We start from the raw sequence: 21,320 nt of genomic DNA, 5'->3' as shown, positions 1-21,320 counted from the left end.
TTACAATGCCAGCAGAATCAAATAATTACATGAACACTTGGAAAAAAAAAAAAAAAAGGAAGAAAGAAACCTGTTCCCTTTTTAAAAACAAATACATAAAAAACTGCCACCTACGTTTTGCTTGACATTTTCTTGAATTTAACTGATTGTTGACATCTAGTAACCGCTTTTCCAACTCCTGTTTTTTCTGTGAATGAAATTCTTCTTTGGACTTCGTTATTTTCTTACCTATGTGATTTAAGAGGGAAAAAACGTCTTATCAAAAACTAACACAGGGTGCCTGGGTGGCTCAGTGGGTTAAGCCGCTGCCTTCGCTCAGGTCATGATCTCAGGGTCCTGGGATCGAGTCCCACATCGGGCTCTCTGCTCAGCAGGGAGCCTGCTTCCTCCTCTCTCTCTCTCTCTCTCTGCCTGCCTCTCTGCCTACTTGTGATCTCTCTCTGTCAAATAAATAAAATTAAAAAAAAAAAACTAACACAAATACCAGTCGGCTTTCTACTGATAGAAATACATACCCTGAGGTTTTATCAGTCTTTTTCTTCTTAGACATGCCGCAACGTACTTTTCCAGTTCTCTCAGTGTTGATGCTTTCAGTGTTTCAAAGTCTATCTCTATCTCATCAGGGTTGGAATTTCTCAGAGAAGGCTCTCTTGATTGTATTATGTGAACTACTCGCCCAAGTTTATCTCCAGGGAGTTTGTTTATATCCAAGCTTAACTGCCTTTTCTCATCATAGTTCATAGGCTTAGCATTATCCTCATCTTCAGGTTTCAGAGCAAACACCTGTTGTTTCCTCTTCTTTGGCTGACTAAACAAAAACTAAATTTAGTCAAATATGTTAAATAATACTACTATATGAATAAGGCATTATAAAAGATACTTACTTGCTTTTGGACTTCTCCTTTAATTTCACTTGATTAAACTTTTTTCTTGGATTTTCATCTCTGTTATTAGCCTTTTCTTTCTTCTTTTCCCTTTTAGACTTATTCCTTTTCTTTAGCTTACGGAAAGGTACTTGGGAGAGAACCTGTAGCTGTTGATGAACAGCTTTCAGCTAATAAAGAAAAAAATTCTTTCAACATTCATGGCTCTAAACACATTAGGAAAAAAAATGAAGGCACTCAAAAGTCAACCCTATCCTTTTGAAATTCATTTCATACTAGATTTCCTTCAAGCTCTAATTTCATTCCACAAATTCATCATTTTGAAGGGCATACATTAAATCAGAAATACTATTCCATGCTCAACCCATAAACTAAGATATTCAACTAAAAACAGACCATGAAAATGAACATTTCTAGGTAATCTCAACTTTGTTTTCTTTCAGGCTTGAACTAGGAGGTTAACATTGTATCACAAAAGGTGGCAATACTGAACAAAAACTACTCCATCAAATATCTTGGATTATGTAATGTAAATTATTTCAATGAGTATAAATTCCTTGTGGTTAGAAAGGTAACAGAATTTTAAGATACATAGATCTTTGTGTAAGACTACTAAACATTACAAACGTGGCAGGAAGTAAACAGTCATAGCTCCTAAGTGATCTAAATGTAACAGCTTTTAATCTACAAAAAAGATGTTATAATAGATCTGCAACAACAGCTCATAAAAATACAAAAACTTTCATCAATACAATCAACTACCTGCTCCTGAAGCTTTGCAAGACGCTGAACTCGTTCATCTTCAGAATCCCCAGAAGAGTTACCTTCAGAGGAAGCTTCACTACTGCTTTCTCTACCAAGGATTTTTGTGGTGTCTGTTCTTATGTAGCAGACAGGCATACTCCCCACAGGTTCATCTGGGATTTTTGCAAAATGCATTTCAAAAACATCCTATAATAAAAAATTAAACTATATTTTTATATTTATACTTATAATTACACTATATTTAGACTATATTTTCTGTATTTCCAATGTAATACAGCAGTAACACCCTTCAGCAAATGTCGTATTTTGATGATAATTCTATTTTTCCTTCGAATAATCATTGCATAGTATATACATAAAATCATTCTATTATATACTTTAAATGTATAAAGTGTTATATTTCCATTTTATCTCTGTAAAACGTTCGGGGGGGGGGGCAGTTAGCCAAAGAAGTAACATAAGACTCATGCTTCCTTGCCTGCGAACCTTGAAACTTTTCTCCTCTCTCCCATATAAGATAGACATCTTTTTTAAATTTTTTATTTATTTCCAGCCCAACAGTATTCATTATTTTTGCACCACACCCAGTGCTCCATGCCCTCTCTAATACCCACCACCTGGTTCTCCCAACCTCCCACCCCCACCCCCCACCACTTCAAACACCTCAGATTGTTTTTCAGAGTCCACAGTCTCTCCTGGTTCACCTCCTCTTCCAATTTCCCCCAACTCCCTTCTTCTCTCTAACTCCCCATGTCCTCCATGCTATTTGTTATGCTCCACAAATAAGTGAAACCATGTGATAATTGACTCTCTCTGCTTGACTTATTTCACTCAGCATAATCTCTTCCAGTCCCATCCATGTTGCTACAAAAGTTGGGTACTCATCCTTTCTGATGGAGGCATAATACTCCATAGTGTATATGGACCACATCTTCCTTATCTATTCGTCCATTGAAGGGCATCTTGGTTCTTTCCACAGTTTGGCGACCGTGGCCATTGCTGCTATAAACATTGGGGTACAGATGGTACTTTTTTCACTACATAAGATAGACCTCTTAAGCTGTAGAGAGGACCTTCTTTCAAGGAGCTCCTGTCCTATGGTTGATTCATCATTCCACTAACTCCAACTCCACTGCATTCCACCCAAAGTCCTAGAGCTTTACCTTCAGGGGAACATGGGTTCTAGTCAATCCTATCTCAAGCTATCTACCATCCCCTCTTCACTAATATTTCCCCCATATCCTCTATGTATAATGCAGTCTCCTTAAAAGATTTATTACTAATGAGTACTACACCTTAAAAAACAACCCCATTTTAAGAGTCAATTTACTTAATAAATTGTGCTTTATATTTGGGAAGTGGGGCATGCTTTATTGACTTATGGTTCTCTTAAATTTCTAAACGAGGGGCACCTGGGTGGCTCAGTCAGTTAAAGTGTCTGCCTTCGGCTCAGGTCATGATCTCAGGGTCCTGGGATCAAGCCCTGCATCGAGCTCTCTACTTGGTGGAGGGTCTGCTTCTCCCTCTCCTTCTGTGATCTCTCTCACTTTTGCTTTCTCAAGAAAATAAAATCTTTTAAAGAAATCCCAAAATAAAATTTCCAAATTATGTTCAGAGAAAACTCACTTTCAGAGCACACCCATCAACTTACCTGGAGCATTCTTGCCATTGTTACTACTTCATGATCTGGAGGATTGTATCTGTAGCAATTCATGAACATTAATCTAACATCTGCAGCAAATTCATATGCATCTTTATATTCTTGGTTGTCCATTTTCCCCTAAATTAAGGAAAAATTACAGGATTCATAAACAACACAGTCCAACAATCATTTGAGTGTTTACATTAATTATATATTATGAAATAGTTGAAACATACAGAACAACACAGGTAATACCCAAAACAGACACCCACCCTCCAAATTTGACAAATGTTAAAATCCTGCTGTATTTGCTTTGTCTTTTTGACCTTGAAAATATCCAATGAATTTTGACAAGTAGAGGTAAGGAAGATTGCTATTCCAAGTATTTAAAAAAAAAAGAAAAGAAGACAAACATAATCACAAAAGCAGGAAAATAGTGCATTTCTAGACAATCTTAGACAAATATGATCCTAGGAAAGCAATGAAAAGATAAATTCCTCAAACCAACCTTGAACATTTAAATGAAAGATTTTTATTAAAAATTTCCTCAAAATGAAAGACATTTAAAATGAACAAAATTGGTAAAAGGAAAGAAATACTAACATCAGAACAGAAATGAAGAGACTAAAAAAACAACAACAAAGACAAATGAAAGTAAGAGCCAATCCTTTGAAAAAAATAAGACAAAACTGATCAACCTTTACCCAGACACATCAAAAAAAGAGGACTCAGAAATGAAAGAGAAGAAACAACCAATCCATAGAAATACAAAGGATAAGAGACTATTACCAAAAAAAAAAAAAAAAAAAGGGAGAACAAATTAAGATAACCTAGAAGAAATGGATAAATTCCCGGAAACACACAATCTTTCTGAGACTAAGTCATGATGAAATAGAAAATCTGAACAGACCAATTACTCATAATGGAATTGAATCAGTAATCAAAAACTCCCAAGAAACAGAAGTTGGGACCACATGGCTTCACAAGGGAATCCTACCAAACATTTAAAGAGTTAACACCTAACTTCCTCAAACTATTCAAAAAAATAGAAATGGAATAAAAAGTTCCAAATTCCTTCTATGAGGCCAGCATCACCCTGATGATAAAACAATAAAGACACTATTAAAAATAAATTACAGGCCAATACCCCTGATGAACATAGATGCAAAAATCCTCACAAAATATTAGCAAAACTCTTCCATTATAAACAAGTGGGATTTATCCCAGGAATGCAAGGATGATTCAATATCTACAAATCAATCAATGGGATATAATACATGAATAAAATGAAGGGTAAAAGCCATATGGTCATCTCAATAAATGTAGAAAAAATATGACAAAACTCAAATCTGTTCGTGATAAAACTCTCAACAGTGTGGGTTTAAATCAAACATACCTCAATATAATAAAGGCCATATATGAAAAACCACAGCTAATACAATATTCAATGGTGAAAAACTGAAAGCTTTTCTTCTAAGACCAAGACCAGGGATGTCCACTCTCATCACTTTTACTCAACATAGTACTAAAAATCCTAGCTGCAGCAATCAGACAAGAAAAAGAAGTAAAAGGCACCCAAAGTGGTGGGGAAAAGTAAAACTGTCACTATTTATAGATGAGATGACACTGTATATAGAAAAACCAAAAAACTCTACCAAACAGCTGTTAGAATAAATGAATTCAGTAAAGTTGCAGGATGTTAAATTAATATATAGAAATATGCCACATCTACATACTAATAAGAAAGTAGTAGAAAAAATAATTAAGAAAAACAATCCCATTTATAATTGCATCAAAAAGCAAAAACACAAACAAACCTAGAAATGAATCTAACCAAAGGGTACAAGACCTGTACTCTGAAAATTATAAGACACTCATGAAAGAAAGTGAAGACATAAATGGAAAGATAAACTATGCTTATGAACTGGAAGAATAGTTAAAATGTCATACCACCCAAAGCAATCTACAGATTTCATGCAATCCCTATGAAAATGCCAACAGAAGTACTCACAGACCTAGAATAAATAATCCTAAAAATTTTAAGGAACCACAAAGAGCGTGAATTGCCAAAGCAACCTTAAGAACATAACTAGATTTGGGGATAATAATACATTGTATGTTTATAAAAAAAATTTAAAAATCTAAAAAGAAAAACTTAACTAGAGGTATTGCAATCCCAGATTTCAAGATATATTACAAATCTACAGTAATCAAAACGGGGAGGTACTGGCACAAAACCAGACTCACATATCAGCAGAACAGGACAGAAAGAAATAAACCAACACTTATATGGTCAATTAACCTCTGACAAAGGAGGCAAGAATGTACAATGGAGAACAGACAAGTCTCTTCAAATGTTGCTGCAAAAACTAGAGTTAAGTGCAGAAGAATGAAAACTGAAACACCTTCCTATACTATACATAAAAATAAATTCAAAATGGATTAAAGACCTAAATAAAACATAAAAGCCATAAAACTAGAAGAAAATATAAGTAGTAATCTCTTGAACATGGGCAACATTTTTAGTTTTAGTAACATTTTTCTGGATGTCTACTCAGGCCAGGGAAACAAAAGCAAAAATAAAGTCTATCAGACAAAAAAGCTTTTGCACAGTGAAGAATATCATAAAACAAAAAGGCAAACAACTGAACAGAAGAGATATGTGAATTATGTACCTGATATGGGGTTAATATCCAAGATATAGAAATAATTCATTTAAGAAAACAAAAACACTAATTCAAAAAATATATATATGTACCTCTGTTTATTGCAGTATTATTTAAAATAGCCAAGGTATTGAAGCAACCTCAGAGTCCAATAGATGAATGGATAAAGAAGATCACACACACACACACACACACACACACACACACACACACAATATTACTCAGCCATAAAAAATGGTATAAGATCTTGTTATCTGCAACAATGTGGATTGACCCAGAGGATATTTATGCTAAGTGAAATAAGACAGAGGAAGACAAATACCATTATCATCACACTTGTATGTGGAATCTAAAAAACAAAGCAACACACACATATACAGAAACAGTCTCATAAGTACTGAGAACAAACTGATGATTGCAAGGTGGAAAGAGGGGATGAATGAAATAGGCAAAGGGGATTAAGAGGTACAAAACTTCTACTCACAAAATAAGCCATGGGGATGAATAGTATAGAATAGGGAATATAAACAATATTGTAATAACATTGTTACAGTAATGGATGGTAACTACACTTTCATGGTGAGTACTAAACAAAGTATAGAACTGTCAAATCATTGTGCTGTACACCTTAATCATATAAAATTGCATGTCAACTATACCTCAATTAAAAATTAAGGGGTGCCTGGCTGATTCAGTTGGTAAAGCATGTGACTCTTCATCTTGGGTTCATGAGTTTGTGCCCCATGCTGGGGGTAGACTTTACTTAAAAATCAAATTTTAAAAAATAGTAATTAAAAAAACCTGACAAAGGCAGTAGACATCGCCCCCAAAAATGCAGAGAGGGATTGGAAACTATATCAGTGCCTTATTCCCCTCCCCAAAATTATATCAGAATCATGCAATTATTAAAAATATAACCTTGAATATATAATGAGAAAATGTCTACAACACAGTATGTGAAAATTCAGGGTACAGAGTAATATTACATACTGCAACTCAAACATTGTGGCAAGAACAATAGAATAAAACAAGAAAAAGATGTTTAAGATTTTTCCCATGATTCATTCCAGGTGATATGACCTACTAATGATTTTAATTTTCTTCTTTATCTTTTCCTGAATTAAAACAATTTTTTACACTGAACAAGAGTACTTTTATGATCAAGAAAAGAAGTTTCTTCTACTAAGACAACATTTACCTTAATAGTTCCAAGATCCATTGGATTTTTCACAATATCATAGTAGTTATGGAGCCCCAAAGCATTAACATCAACAGGGTTATAAAAGGGCCATGCATAGGACAAGTGTTTCTTTGCAAGCATTTCTTTAAGAATCTCACTACAGTGCCTTAACTGTTCGGTCACTTTAACATTCTTTACAACTTTACACTGTTGCTGAGAATCTGGCAAAACAGTCTTCAGCACATTCTCTTTTATAGGTGGCATTTTCAATGATTTCTTTTCTGCAAGTGTTGGGGAAGATTCACCACTTGCTTTAACTACTGAAGCTGTAGGAGTTGTGGTATCTGCTTTCCTCTTCACACCCCTTGTAACCTGGAACAGTTCAACAACAACAAAAATTACAATTAAGTGGGCATTCAGAGCAAGTTTTCAAAATTAAGAGCACCAAGTCTTCCCTATGTTAAATATTAGTGAAGCTTAATTTCTCTTTTATAAGCAAATAGTTCAAGTATTTTCTTCCTAATATTCAAAGAATTGTCTTGTGTAAACCTAAATGAAAGACATATGGAAAAATAAGTCATGGTTATACAAAAAACAAGTTTCTGAATACCTGAAATCAGCTATGGTATACAATTTTAAATTATCAACCCAAAAGAAATTACATAACACACAGAATGGATAGGTGGGCAACTGATAGTAACACTAAAAATATAGTAAACCAGTACAAATCCTACAAGAAATCTCTAAAATTTGGTTCACATCCTAGGTCTCTTGTTATAAAATGTAAACAGACAAAAAAACTGGCTGCAGTAAGCTGAAGACAGATTTTCACATCAACTTAAAAGGTTTAGTCATCACAACTCCTTACATGGAAACATTTTAAAGCTATAGTGAACTTACTTGGGCCACTGTTTGTGAGGTCGAGTTGAATGGAGTACCTTGTGCCATGTTTGAAGGAGAAACTGATGTCTCAGGAAATACAGAGGGAATCACTTGTGGCTTAAATACTTGTTCTAGTGCTGTGGGGGATTGTTTTTCTTTAACAGAAGGAACTGTCACATTATGTTGAATGCCTAGTAAAGTGTGAACAAGAGTCAATATGTGAGTAAAACATAAACTATTTTTCTTTGTATTCTAATTCATGTAGTTCAGCTTTTTAGCAATATAAACACAATACACTCCCAATTCCCCTTTGAAACTCTCCCCCACATACTTGCTAACACCTGTCAGAGCAATTTAGATATAATATTGGAGACCTCAAACCTACAATGCTTTGTAAGGACCCGCATGATCTCTCTACCTACATGCACTCCCCCCTCCCAACCTCACTTCCTATCACTTCAGCCTACTGGTCTGCCACAAAGCCTCAAATCTGGTAAGCATAAGCAGACTATTCTCTCTGCCCGAAAGGAGATAGCCTCACGGCTCATTCCAAATTCCCTTTATGTCTTTACGGAAATGTTACATTCTCAGGCCATCCTATGTAAAACAACTCTCTTCTGAACCCCACTACTTTCTTGTTCTCTTATTCTTACTTTTTCCCTGATATTATCACATTTGATGTAGAACATATAGGTATCCTTGACTCTTCGAATTCTTAACAAACTCAGGAACCAAAAGGGTTACAATATATTTTAAGACAGGACTTGTATTCCTCAATCTCTGAGTTCTCATTATCCACAAATTAAAACTTAGGAACCAAATAAACTGAGATAACCTCATATCTTTTGATATCCCAACTGTGGCTCTTTGAGCTCAGGAGCTAAACAGCTAAGTATAATGAGGAATACGTACATTTACTAAATTTTACCAAATTTGTGAACTAGAACAAAAAGCTCTGTGAGGGGAAGGGAACTTTGTTTCAATCTCTACAATATATCTTGGACATAATACAGTATTTAGAACTTAAAAGGACCCCATGAACATATATTGCATGCCACTATGTATCAGGCCACCTTTCTAGGTGCTAGGGCACAACAATGAACAAGACAGACACAGTTTCTGTCCTTGGTGAGCACATTCTCTAGTGTAAGAAACAGAAAAAAAATCAAATTGATTACAAGTGATGTTGAGCGCCAAAATGGAAATAAATGGGGTGCTGACTAAATTAAGACAGAGACCTACTATGAAGAAGATAAGCCAGCAGGCCTCTCTGAAGAGGAACCAATTAAGATTTTACTGTGAATTTAAGAAATAACCAGTCAGAGAATGGGATGGCAGTAAAAATGTATTTCAAGACAATCAGTAGGGAAAACTTCAGTGACTGAGGAGAAAGCTGCTCAAGATGAGAATGGAGAATTGGCAAATACCAGATCACAAAGGGCCACAGTAGGAATTCAGACTTCATTTTAACATGAGAAACTAAAGAGAGGCTTTATGCAGGCTAATGATGTATTCTAGTTTATTTTTAAAATACCGCCTTTGTTATTGTGTAGACAATAGACCACATAGAAGAATCAGGATCACAGGGAATAAGACGATGGTAGCGTGAACAAGGATAATTGCAAAAACAAATTGAGGTTTGAATACAAATGACTTATTAATGAACAGAATGTGAAAAAGAGTGAGAGAAAAAGGAAGGAATAAAGGACAACTTCTACTATTCTAGCTTGAATAACTGTGTATTAGTACCATTTCAGCTACACAGAATAATCTGAGGAACATCAGTGTTTAACTGTGAGCCAGTTAATGTTAACATCTGTATAAGACATCTAAGTGGAACTGTTCAGTGGCTGTATTAGAGATATAATTTGGGAATTAACAGCACACAGATGGAATTTAGAAAAAGAATTATCTAATATCAAGCCTTGAAAAAAAAAAACCTCCAATATTTTAGAGGTTTAATAGAAAAGTATAATGCTAAGAGGACTACACAATGGGAAGTAAACTCACAAAATTAGAGTGTGCACCAAGAATAAAGGCATTTCAAGGAAGAGTACATTACAAGGATTATTCACCTTGACCAAATGGGATTTATTCTCGGGCTGAAAGGGTGGTTCAAAATCTGCAAATCAATCAATAATTGTGATACACTAACTACATTAACAAAAGAAAGGACAAGAACCACATGATCCTGGGTGCCTGGGTGGCTCAGTCAGTTAAACATCTGCCTTTGGCTCAGGTCATGATCCCAGGGTCCTGGGATCAAGCCCCACATCAGGCTCCCTGCTCAGTGGAGCCTGCTTCTCCCAATCCCTCTGTCTGCTGCTCTGCCTACTTGTGCTATCGATCTCTCTGTCAAATACATAAATAAAATCTAAAACAAAAACAAAAAACACACTATCCTCTCAATATGAGAAAAAGCATTTAACAAAGTACAACATCCTTTCTCGATTAAAACTATTCTCAGTGTAGGGATAGGGGGTATAGAGGGAACATACCTCAATACCATAAAAGTCATATATAAAGAGCCCACAGTAAATACTGTTCTCTTTACCCAAGGTCAGGAACACAGAAGGAATGTCCACTATCACTACTGTTGTTCAACACAGTACTAGAAGTCCTAACCTCAACAATCAGCCAACACAAATAAAAGGCATCCAAATTAGCAAATAAGCAGTCAAACTCTCACTCTTCACAGATGAAATGATACTCTATGTGGAAAACTAAAAAGACTGCACCCCAAAATTGTTAGAACTCACACAGGCATTCAGCAAAGTGGCAGGATATAAAATCAATACACAGAAATCAGTTGCATTTCTATCACTAACAATGAGACAGAAGAAAGAAAAATAAAGGAGTCAATCCCATTTACAATTGCACCAAAAATCGTAAGATACCTAGGAATAAATCTAACCAAAAGAGGTAAAGGATCTGAACTATAGAAACTATAGAACACTCATCAAAGAAAATTGAGGGAGACACAAAGAAAGGGAAAAACTTCCATGCTTATGGATTGGAAGAACAAGTATTGTTAAAATGTCTACACTATGTAGAGTGATCTATATATTCAATGCAATCTGTACCAAAATACTACCAACATTTTTCACAGCACTGGAACAAATATCCTAAAATTTGTATGGAATCAGAAAAGACCCCGAAGAGCCAAAGGAATGTAAAAAAGAAAACCAAAGCTGGTGGCATCATAATTCTAGACTTCAAGCTCTATTACAAACTGTAATCATCAAGATGGTATTATGCTGGCACAAAAACACAGATCAATGGAACAGAATTGAGAACCCAGAAGTGGCCCTCGACTCTATGGTCAACTAATCTTTGACAAAGCAGGAAAGAATGTCCAGTGGAAAAAAGAGTCTCTTCAACCAATGGAGTTGGGAAAATTGGACAGTCACATGCAGAAGAATGAAACTGGACCAATTTCTTACACCATACACAAAAAGTAAACTCAAAATGGATGAAAGACCTAAATGTGAGATAGGAATCCATCAAAATCCTAGACGAGAACAGAGGCAGCAACCTCTTCGATCTCAGCTGCAGCAATTTCTTGCTAGACACATCTCCAGAGGCAGCAAGGGAAACAAAAACAAAAATGAACTATTGGGACTTCATCAAAATACAATCTTTGGCATAGAAAACAGATGGCAAACCCAAAGACAACCAACAGAATGGGAGAAGATATTTATAAATGACATATCAGAGAAAGGGCTAGTATCCAAAAATCTATACCCAAATAACACCCAAAAAATAATCCAATCAAGAAATGGGCAGAAAACATGAACAGGCATTTCTCTAAAGATATACAAATAACCAACAGACACATGAAAAAATGTCAACATCATTCAGCATCAGGGAAATACAAATTAAAACCACAATGAGACAGAAAGGCTAAAATTAACAAGTCAGGATATGACAGATGCTGGTGAGGATGCAGAGAAAGGGGAACCCTCCTACACTGTTGGTGGGAATGCAAGCTGGTGCAACCACTCTGGAAAGCAGCATGGAGGTCCCTCAAAATGTTGAAAATACAACTGCCCTATGACCCGGCAATTGCACTACTGGGTATTTACCCTAAAGATACAAACGTAGTGATCCGAAGGGGCACGTGCACCCGAAGGTTTATAGCAACAATGTCCACAATAGCCAAACTATGGAAAGAACCTAGATGTCCATCTACAGATGAATGGATAAAGAAGATGTGGTATATATACACAATGGAATACTATGCAGCCATCAAAAGAAATGAAATCTTGCCATTTGCGACAATGTGGATGGAACTAGAGCGTATCATGCTTAGCGAAGTAAGTCAAGCGGAGAAAGACAACTATCATATGATCTCCCTGATATGAGGAAGTGGTGATGCAACATGGGGGCTTAAGTGGGTAGGAGAAGAATAAATGAAACAAGATGGGATTGGGAGGGAGACAAACCATAAGTGACCCTTAATCTCACAAAACAAACTGAGGGTTGTTGGGGGAAGGAGGGCTGGGAGAAGGGGGGTGGGGTTATTGACATTGGGGAGGGTATGTGCTTTGGTGAGTGCTGTGAAGTGTGTAAACCTGGCAATTCACAGACCTGTACCTCTGGGGATAAAAATATATTATATGTTTATAAAAAATTAAAAAATTAAAAAAAAAAACCCACAATGAGATACCACCTCACACCAGTCAGAATGGCTAAAATTAACAAGTCAGGAAATGACAGATGTTGGCGAGGATATGTAAAAAGGGGAACCCTCTTACACTGTTGGTGGGAATGCAAGCTGGCACTCTAGAATAGTATGGAGGTTCCTCAAAAAGTTGAAAATAGAGCTACCCTATCGGGTAGCCTACCGGGTATTTACCCCAAATGTACAAATGTGGTAATTCAAAGGGGCACCTACACCCCAATGTAGATAGCAGCAATGTCCACAATAGCCAAACTATGGAAAGAGCCCAGATGTCTATCAATAGATGAATGGCTAGAGAAGATGTGGAATATGTATGCCATGGAATATACACAGCCATCCAAAAAAAAATATATGAAATCTTGCAATTTGCAACAGTGTGGTTGGAACTAGAGGGTATTATGCTAAGCAAAATAAGTCAATCAGAGAAAGACAATTATCATACAACCTCCACTCCTATGTGGAATTTGAGAATGCAGAGGATCATAGAGGAAGAGAGGAAAAAACTAAAACAAGACAAAATCGGAGAGGGAGACAACCATGAGACTCCTAATCACAGGAAACAAATTTAGGGTTGCTAGGAGTAGGGGTCGGTGGGGTAACTGTGTGATGGACACTGGGGAGGGCATGTGATGTAATGGAGCACCGGGTATTCTTATCAATCACTGAACTCTACCTCTAAAACTAATAATATACCATATGCTAATTAATTGAATTTAAATTTTAAAAGGGTGAACACAGTAATTGCCACCATTATGATAAATATCTACTTACCAGTGCCTGCCTTGACCAAATAAAATTTGATTTGGTGAGAAAAAAATTCCAAACTGTAATAAGGTAACAAATATTCTATTTTTGGATTTATGAATAATAAAATGTATATTCTTTAATCAATGAAAAAAAAGAAAAGGGATAACAGCCTTCTAAGGCAAATACTGACAGAGGTGAAGTAAAGTGAGAATAGAAAAATATTACTTAAATTTTGCCACATTAAGATCTGTAAGAGATCCCAAATGACAAGAATTTCTTAAGTAGTGTGGTAAGAATCTTCTTGGTGATTCAGTGAGGCTAGAACCTACACTGAAGTGAATTTCATGAATATATAAGAGAAAAACAGAAAAATGGGACAGTAGTGGGAAAATGACATGTAAAAGATAAACTTTAAAAATAAGACACTAGAGCATATTTATAGAGTAATGAGACTAACTCTACAAAGGAGAGATTAATGATGTACAAAACAAAGAGGAAAACCAAAAGAATAAAATCCTTGACAAGATGAAGAGGAAAGATCCAGGTCTTGAAGGCATGGCCCAAAGTGACATAAGAGTAAAGGATCCTGTTATAGACCTTTGCTCTAGCTGATCCCTCTTCCTGGAAGGTTCTTTTTTGTCCATATCTTGAGTTCTCAATGAGGCCCACTCAGAACCCCTCATGTTGTTTGCCTCTATTTCTACTAGAACGTAAACTCCAAGATGGCAAATGTTTGTTTCATTTATTGATATATCCCAAGAACTAGAACTGTATTGTAGCACCTCAAAGTTACTCAACTAATTTCATCAATCAATAAATCAACACCAATTCAATTTAATGTACTAAATTTAAAGTTTTTCTTTGCCATTATTTAGACTAGCTACTGTTATATGACAGTTTCCCTACCACTGTGCATAAAAATGCCATGACACTGGCAGTAGAACATTCCCAGAAAGTTATTTGGAAACCTAGATCTTTACTCCAAAGCTAAATCCTATCAATCCTTCAAGGCCAAACTCAAGTTCTATCACCACTAAAGCCTTACCCAGCTTTACCAGCCTGAATCAACTTCTTACTTTCTTGAACCATAGCATGTACTATGTGTAATATCATCTGACATTTATTATAATGCATTATCTTATTGTTTTTTAAAAGTTTCATTTATTTATTTTTTGAAGATATATCCATTCATTTTAGAGAGAGAGATAGAGCAAGAAAGCAGGGGGTGGAGACAGGAAAAACTGAGGCAGACTCTCCACCAAGCACAAACCCTGACACGGGCTCAATCCCAGGACTCTGAGAGCATGATTCGAGCCCAAATTAAAAGTCAGCCACTCAACCAAATGAGCCACCCAGCAGCCCCTTAAGTTTTATTTCTAACTAAAATGTAAATTGAACTTGAGAGGTAGAGTGGTTACACATCTCGTAACCCCATAATATATGCATTATAAGTAACAAACATCCAAATACATATTGAGAGGAAAAGTCAAAGAATTTTTGTCTGAGGGAAATTTAAGCTCTTAACAGTAATTTGAGCACCTGAAACAAGTAGCTACAACTTAAACATTAAGAATATATTAAAGTGTTTCTTTTTTTAAGGGAAGCATTCTAAAAGGTAATTTTTACCTAGCTAGAGATACTATTTTAGGTCAGCAATAATCTTTGCTTTAACAATTTAAATAGCAAACTGATCTTTTCATTATCTACCTAGTAAGGGCTTATTTTAATCTTCTTTCAAAACACTAGGCCTTATATTGTCAGACCTAAGATCAAGCTTTTCCAAAGGTAAAAATAAAATAAGAACTCGAATAAGACAGTGAATATCTCGCATGATTGAGTAAAGCTTTAAGTCATGGCCCATCTTGGGCGCCTGGGTGGCTCAGTGGGTTGAGCCGCTGCCTTCGGCTCGGGTCATGATCTCAGGGTTGTGGGATCAAGTTCCACATCGGGCTCTCTGCTCAGCGGGGAGCCTGCTTCCCTTCCTCCCTCTCTGCCTGCCTCTCTGCCTACTTGTGATCTCTCTCTGTCAAATAAATAAATAAAATCTTTAAATAAAAAAAAAGTCGTGACCCATCTTAAATACCTACCAACAAGGAAAAAAAGCACAAATTACTGATACAAACTACCTTTATAGTGTGTAAGTCTCTTATATTCCAACCACTTAACAATTTTATAAAGTAATTTATAAAGTGAACAATGTTTACTTTATAAACATTTACAACCACAAAAGTGAAATATTTTCCTAACATTATACATTAGGAAACTAACATGGAATAATTAAGGAATTTATCTAAAATGTACACCATCAGCGATCCAAAAATAAACCAACATTTCATCTATGACAACCTTGGTTAACCTCTACAATATATCCATTTGATTACTTAGGATTAATTTTTTAACTCTGTATTTAAATACTATAATTATTAGCTGTAAAATGTTCCTCTCTAAAGTTTTGTTTTGTTTTGTTTTTAATTAAGAGTTAGAAAAAAGGAGAACATTCAGACCCAACAGTAACATTTCATTCTTAGCTATGGGATCTTTTCATACAAGAAAACATTGACAATTTTGACTATCTTATTATCACAGCACAGATACAAGAGTCACTAAAAATACTAATAAATTTACTGGATGCCTACTATGTGAATGGCACTATACTACAGGAAATCTCGGGCTCCAAGGCCATAATCAACACAATATTCCCTAACCTTGCATGATACATCTTTGCTTTCAAAGTCTGCCTTACTGTTTAAATAGACATTTTATACCAATACAATAGGATTTAGAAGGACTTCTTTTTTTTTTCTTTTAAAGATTCATTTATTTTGAGAGAGAAAGAGAGAAAGCACACATGCATACAGGGCAGGGAGCAGAGGAGAGGGAAAGACAGTCCCAAGCAGATTCCATGCAGAGCCTGGTGCAGGGCTCATTTCCATGACCCAAAGATCACCACCTGACCCAAAACCAAGAATAAGATCCTTAACTGACTGTGCCACACAGGTACCCCAGGATATGGAAGGACTTCTGAACATCTATCCCCTTTAGGGGATTTATTATTTAGTTCTAGTCATTATATTTACACACATACACACACACACACACACACACACACACATTCATATTTAATACAAAAGACAGAGAAAGTAAGAAAACATAAACCTCTTTTGCCTTACCTTTCTTTATTCTTTCCTTACCACCCACAACTTGTTCTTCTTGTGGCATCTGAGATAATTTCTGCCTAAACAACTTCTCTAGAGCTTGTGCCATAAGAACAATGTCATCTCCAGGCTAGAAAATATATAAACATAAAGTTACACAATATGGTCACTGTACCAAATCTCAACAATTCAGCCTACCTTAGAGAAGGCAGTGACACAGTACTCTCAGATATTATTAAACATTATTTATTGCTTCTAAATTAAGTGCAGAAAATGGTGTATCAGCTCATATTTTAAATTCTAACATTCTACCCTTTTAACTTCTAAAAATAACCAAGGTAGCCTTTCTGAGTACTAGAGTGTTACAATCTAACCCAATCCTACTAATACAAAAAGGTTTTAGAAATTAAAATTTCTACCTCACATATAAGTTAAAACAAAACATGTTCATGGCTGTGAAAAGTACATTATTTGACTTGATGTGATGCAGTTTTCAATTAATTAAGTGATAAAATGACACTGTAGAGCTAATTAAGTTTTTAAATCTTTTTTTTCCCAATTTTTAAATCTTAACTCTCCACATAGAAGTCTTTGGCTTGCTTTATTTGCTACTGATTTAAAAAAAACTAAGTTAGATTACAAAGCAAAAGCCTAAAGCAGGTTCTTACTTTGAACACTTACTTTGAAGTTAGGCACTTAAGGAAAATTACTGAACTTCGTTTTAAAATATTAAATGTAAAAGGACACTTGAAATTGTTACTTTTTAAAAAATCATGTTGGCTAAGATTCTTAGATTTAAGATGGCACTGAGAGTTTGGGAACCAAAATTTCTATTACACTCTAGCATTACCAGTGATTTTGAATAAATGGGATTTAAGTTTTAAAATTTTTAGATACAGAACAGCTTAAAAAGAATGCAGTACTCTGGGAAACAGGAATACTCTAGAGAGAAAAAAATGAATACACAAATCCAGTTTTATAGGATGAAAGCTAAAGTGGGGACTAAGGTCAAATGCCCACATATATTATCAGACAAGTCAGTTCATTAACACAAATGCAAATACTACTACTGGTATGTAACAGAGAATGGGTCTCATCTTTAAGTTAACTTGTCATGAAGTTTAGATGTATGTAATTTGTCTGCATTCATACCATGAACATTTAACCAAGATTAGTATATAGTAAAGTTTACCATTTATAATTAAAATGGCAGAAGTATGGTAGAGAACATTTTGAAATGATACTTAGAGAAACAAACTATCATTGGTATTTCATTTTTTAAAACATAATGAACCATTACAGTTATTCAGGCAAAATTATGGGAAATAGTCTAAATAAATAGATACATGAAAATTATGAAATCCAGTAAAAAATAAACATTATCCTTAAACACTATCCTTTATTATTTAAGGATAATAAACATTATCCTTAAAAAGTCTGTAAAATATCCCAAATCAAGACCTGAAATCTGAAATCAGCACACATTCTATACACATCTTCTATAAGAGCAAAGAATTACCAAGTATAACATAAACTTATACAACATACCTTGTTGTATAAATAACAATTTGAGAACATTATGTTGAAGTCTGCTATACATTCTGAAGCCTTCACATAATATTTATGTTCTAAGCGCTTCTTAATTGTATTTAAATCCATTGGGGTCTTTATAATGGTGTAATAATCCTAGTTTTTAAGAAGAAATTCTAAATGTTAGTAGTAAGAACAAATTCACTACTGGTACACAAGTAGATTTAAGAGGTTATACACTTGTAACTAGATTACCTTTAAAAATCCATAATTTAGAAACAAAAAATTTTATACTGAGACAGCTGACTGCCAGGGCATTTTTTTTTCCAGAGAAAAAAATAACAAAGAATCACAAAAACAAGAATGTAAGAATAAAATTATCCTGGAAAATAAAAAGTGAAGGGCATGAAGAAAAACCTAGAATTTATGGAGTCTGACAGATCCAGAATATAATCCCAGTGCCATGGTTTACCATGCAACAAATTACTTAACTATTCTGTTATCAGATGGCTGAAAATACCAAAGAGAAGGCTTAAAGTTGAATTCTGTATTTGATGAACCTAAGTCTACCAAGAAGTAAGTGTCAAGAAAAACTTCATGAAGAAGCTGATATTCATGACAACCTTCTACCAAAAAGACAAGTGAGGGGTGCCTGGATGGTTCAGCTGGTTGGGCATTTGACTCTTGGTTTTGGCTCAGGTCATGACCTTGGGGTCAGGGGATGGAGCCCCATACCAGACTCCAGGCTCAGGACAGAGCCTGCTGGAGCCTCGCCCTCTTCTCCTGCTCACATACACACATTCCCTCTAAAGTAAATAGATAAAACTTAAAGAAAAAAAAAGTCAGGTAACACATTCTCTAACAAGAAAACACGTACTATAATTTACCAAACTGTTAAAATAAGAATTTCAATGCTCTGAAAAATGAGCTTTGTTGTTTAGGAAAATTACTCACTGGAAAATTCTTCAGTGGTACAGAATATATCATTAAATTAAATATATTTTATAATATTAAAGACTAGTTTATGGGGCGCCTGGGTGGCTCAGTGGGTTAAAACCTCTGCCTTCGGCTCAGGTCATGATCCCAGGGTCCTGGGATTGAGCCCCGCATCAGGCTCTCTACTCAGTGGGGAACCAGCTTCCCCCCCTCTCTCTGCCTGCTTCTATGCCTACTTGTGATCTCTTTCTCTGTCAAATAAATAAATAAAATTTTTTTTTTTAAAAAGACTAGTTTCTTTCTTTCTTTCAGAGATTCACAGTGTTTTTCTCTTTTATAAGCAACATAATCATAAGATATACTTACTGGCAACTTTAGTTTCACAGCATCCACAGGCTGCTGAAAAGGCCAGGAAAAACTGTGCTTCCATAAAGCCTTCAAGACAACTTTTTGTAGATACTGAAGTTGATTTGTCAATCGCCCATTTTTTTTAGTATTTATATATTCTGGTGGTGGAGGGTTAACTAGAGCTGTTTGTCGACTTGACAGAGACATTGTCAATGGGATCAAATCCTGATATTACAATGTTGCCTATAAATACATGTCCTTAAACACAAAAGTAAAACTGAGTTACATTCAAACAACATTTAAAATTGTTTCTATAGGAACTAAAAAGTGTTAATGAGTAATATTATGTTTTACATCACATTATGATTAAGACAACAAAAAAGCCAAGTGATGAATACATTTGTATACAAATACGAACCTCTTTCTGTATAAGTACTAAGAGTTGTTTCATTATGTATGCCTTAGTTCTGGATGATTTAAGGTATTTCAAACTTTCATGGTATTTCTTCTGGCTTTCCAAAACACAAATTGAGGTCTTAGCAGGAAAATGCTGTAAGTTTCTGGTAAAAAAGAAGTAACAGGAAATGTTAAACATAACCGTGGTATGTAGGTATTACATTAATTCAATGAAAAAAGAAATGCAAAATAGAGGATTTTTCTGTATAATTTAAATAAAGGGATTTATTTGTTTACTTAGGAGGCTTTACCCAAAATGTAGGGCTTGAACTCTCGACCCTGAGATCGAGAGTCACATGCTCTACTGACTGAGCCAGGCAGGCACCCCTAAAGTGATTTACTTTAAAACCTAATACTAGAAACACGACACATATTAAAATGTTACTATTAAGTACATATTACTACATCTAAAATAAAAAAAAATAATAAAACTGTATTTTGGAAAGATGGTATCTAACATTCCTAAACAGCATTAAAGGACAAAAGAGCAGCAAAGGTACTACACCAAGTATCTCAGCAAAATGAAAAGGGCAATTACTAAACAAATTGTCCATTTTTTTATTTATTTGACAGACACAGATCACAAGTAGGCAGAGAGGCAGGCAGAGAGAGGAGGAAGCAGGCTCCCTGCTGAGCAGAGAGCCCGATGTGGGGCTCAATCCCAGTACCCTGGGATCATGACCTGATCTCTAAGTAGCTTCTTAAAATGTTCTTTTCCTTAGAATTTATTCTCCTATACCATCATTTTTTTTTTAGATTTTATTTATTTATTTGGCAGACAGAGATCACAAGTAGGCAGAGAGAAAGAGGAGGAAGCAGGCTCCCCGCTGAGCAGAGAGCCCGATGTGGGGCTCGATCCCAGGACCCTGAGATCATGACCTGAGCCAAAGGCAGAGGCTTTAACCCACTGAGCCACCCAGGAGCCCCCAAATTGTCCTTTTTTTTTTTTAAGCTGTCCATTTTTTTAGAACAGTATTATATTCAGCCAGTGTGATCTTTGTTTCCATTAAAGCAGCGTTAGTTCTCAACTGCATATTAGACAGTTTTGAATCTTTCTTTAAAAATTACGGTAGGGGCACATGGGTGGCTCAGTTGGTTAAGTGGTTACCTTGGCTCAGGTCACGGATCTCAGGATCATGGGATCAATCCCCGCATTGGCGGGGGGTGTCTCTGCTCAGTGGAGAGTCTGCTTCTCCCACTCCCTCATACTCTCTCTCAAATAAATAAAATCTTTTTTTTAAAATTATGGTAAAATTGGGGCGCCTGGGTGGCTCAGTGGGTTAAGCCGCTGCCTTCGGCTCAGGTCATGATCTCAGGGTCGTGGGATCGAGTCCCGCATCGGGCTCTCTGCTCGGCAGGGAGCCTGCTTCCTCCTCTCTCTCTCTCTGCCTGCCTCTCTGCCTACTTGTGATCTCTCTCTGTCAAATAAATAAATAAAATCTAAA

At 35.6% G+C, this 21,320-nt stretch overlaps 1 protein-coding gene across 1 annotated transcript in view; it reads right to left on the bottom strand.

Moving 5' to 3' along the window:
* Positions 1–19,626, bottom strand: part of BRDT (bromodomain testis associated) — a 64,637-nt gene extending 45,011 nt beyond the window's left edge. Inside the window, 10 exon segments of the mRNA XM_059377103.1 lie at positions 115–228; positions 516–808; positions 885–1,054; positions 1,647–1,835; positions 3,301–3,429; positions 7,156–7,509; positions 8,038–8,210; positions 16,621–16,735; positions 18,154–18,291; positions 19,438–19,626. Of these exon segments, the coding sequence (XP_059233086.1) occupies positions 115–228; positions 516–808; positions 885–1,054; positions 1,647–1,835; positions 3,301–3,429; positions 7,156–7,509; positions 8,038–8,210; positions 16,621–16,735; positions 18,154–18,291; positions 19,438–19,626 (1,864 nt within the window).
* Between the last annotated feature and the right edge of the window lie 1,694 nt (positions 19,627–21,320).

The sequence above is a fragment of the Mustela nigripes genome, chromosome 14 (genome assembly GCF_022355385.1).
Source record: "Mustela nigripes isolate SB6536 chromosome 14, MUSNIG.SB6536, whole genome shotgun sequence".
In the NCBI taxonomy this organism is placed as follows: Eukaryota; Metazoa; Chordata; class Mammalia; order Carnivora; family Mustelidae; genus Mustela; species Mustela nigripes.
This window is presented reverse-complemented; position numbering and strand designations above follow the sequence as displayed.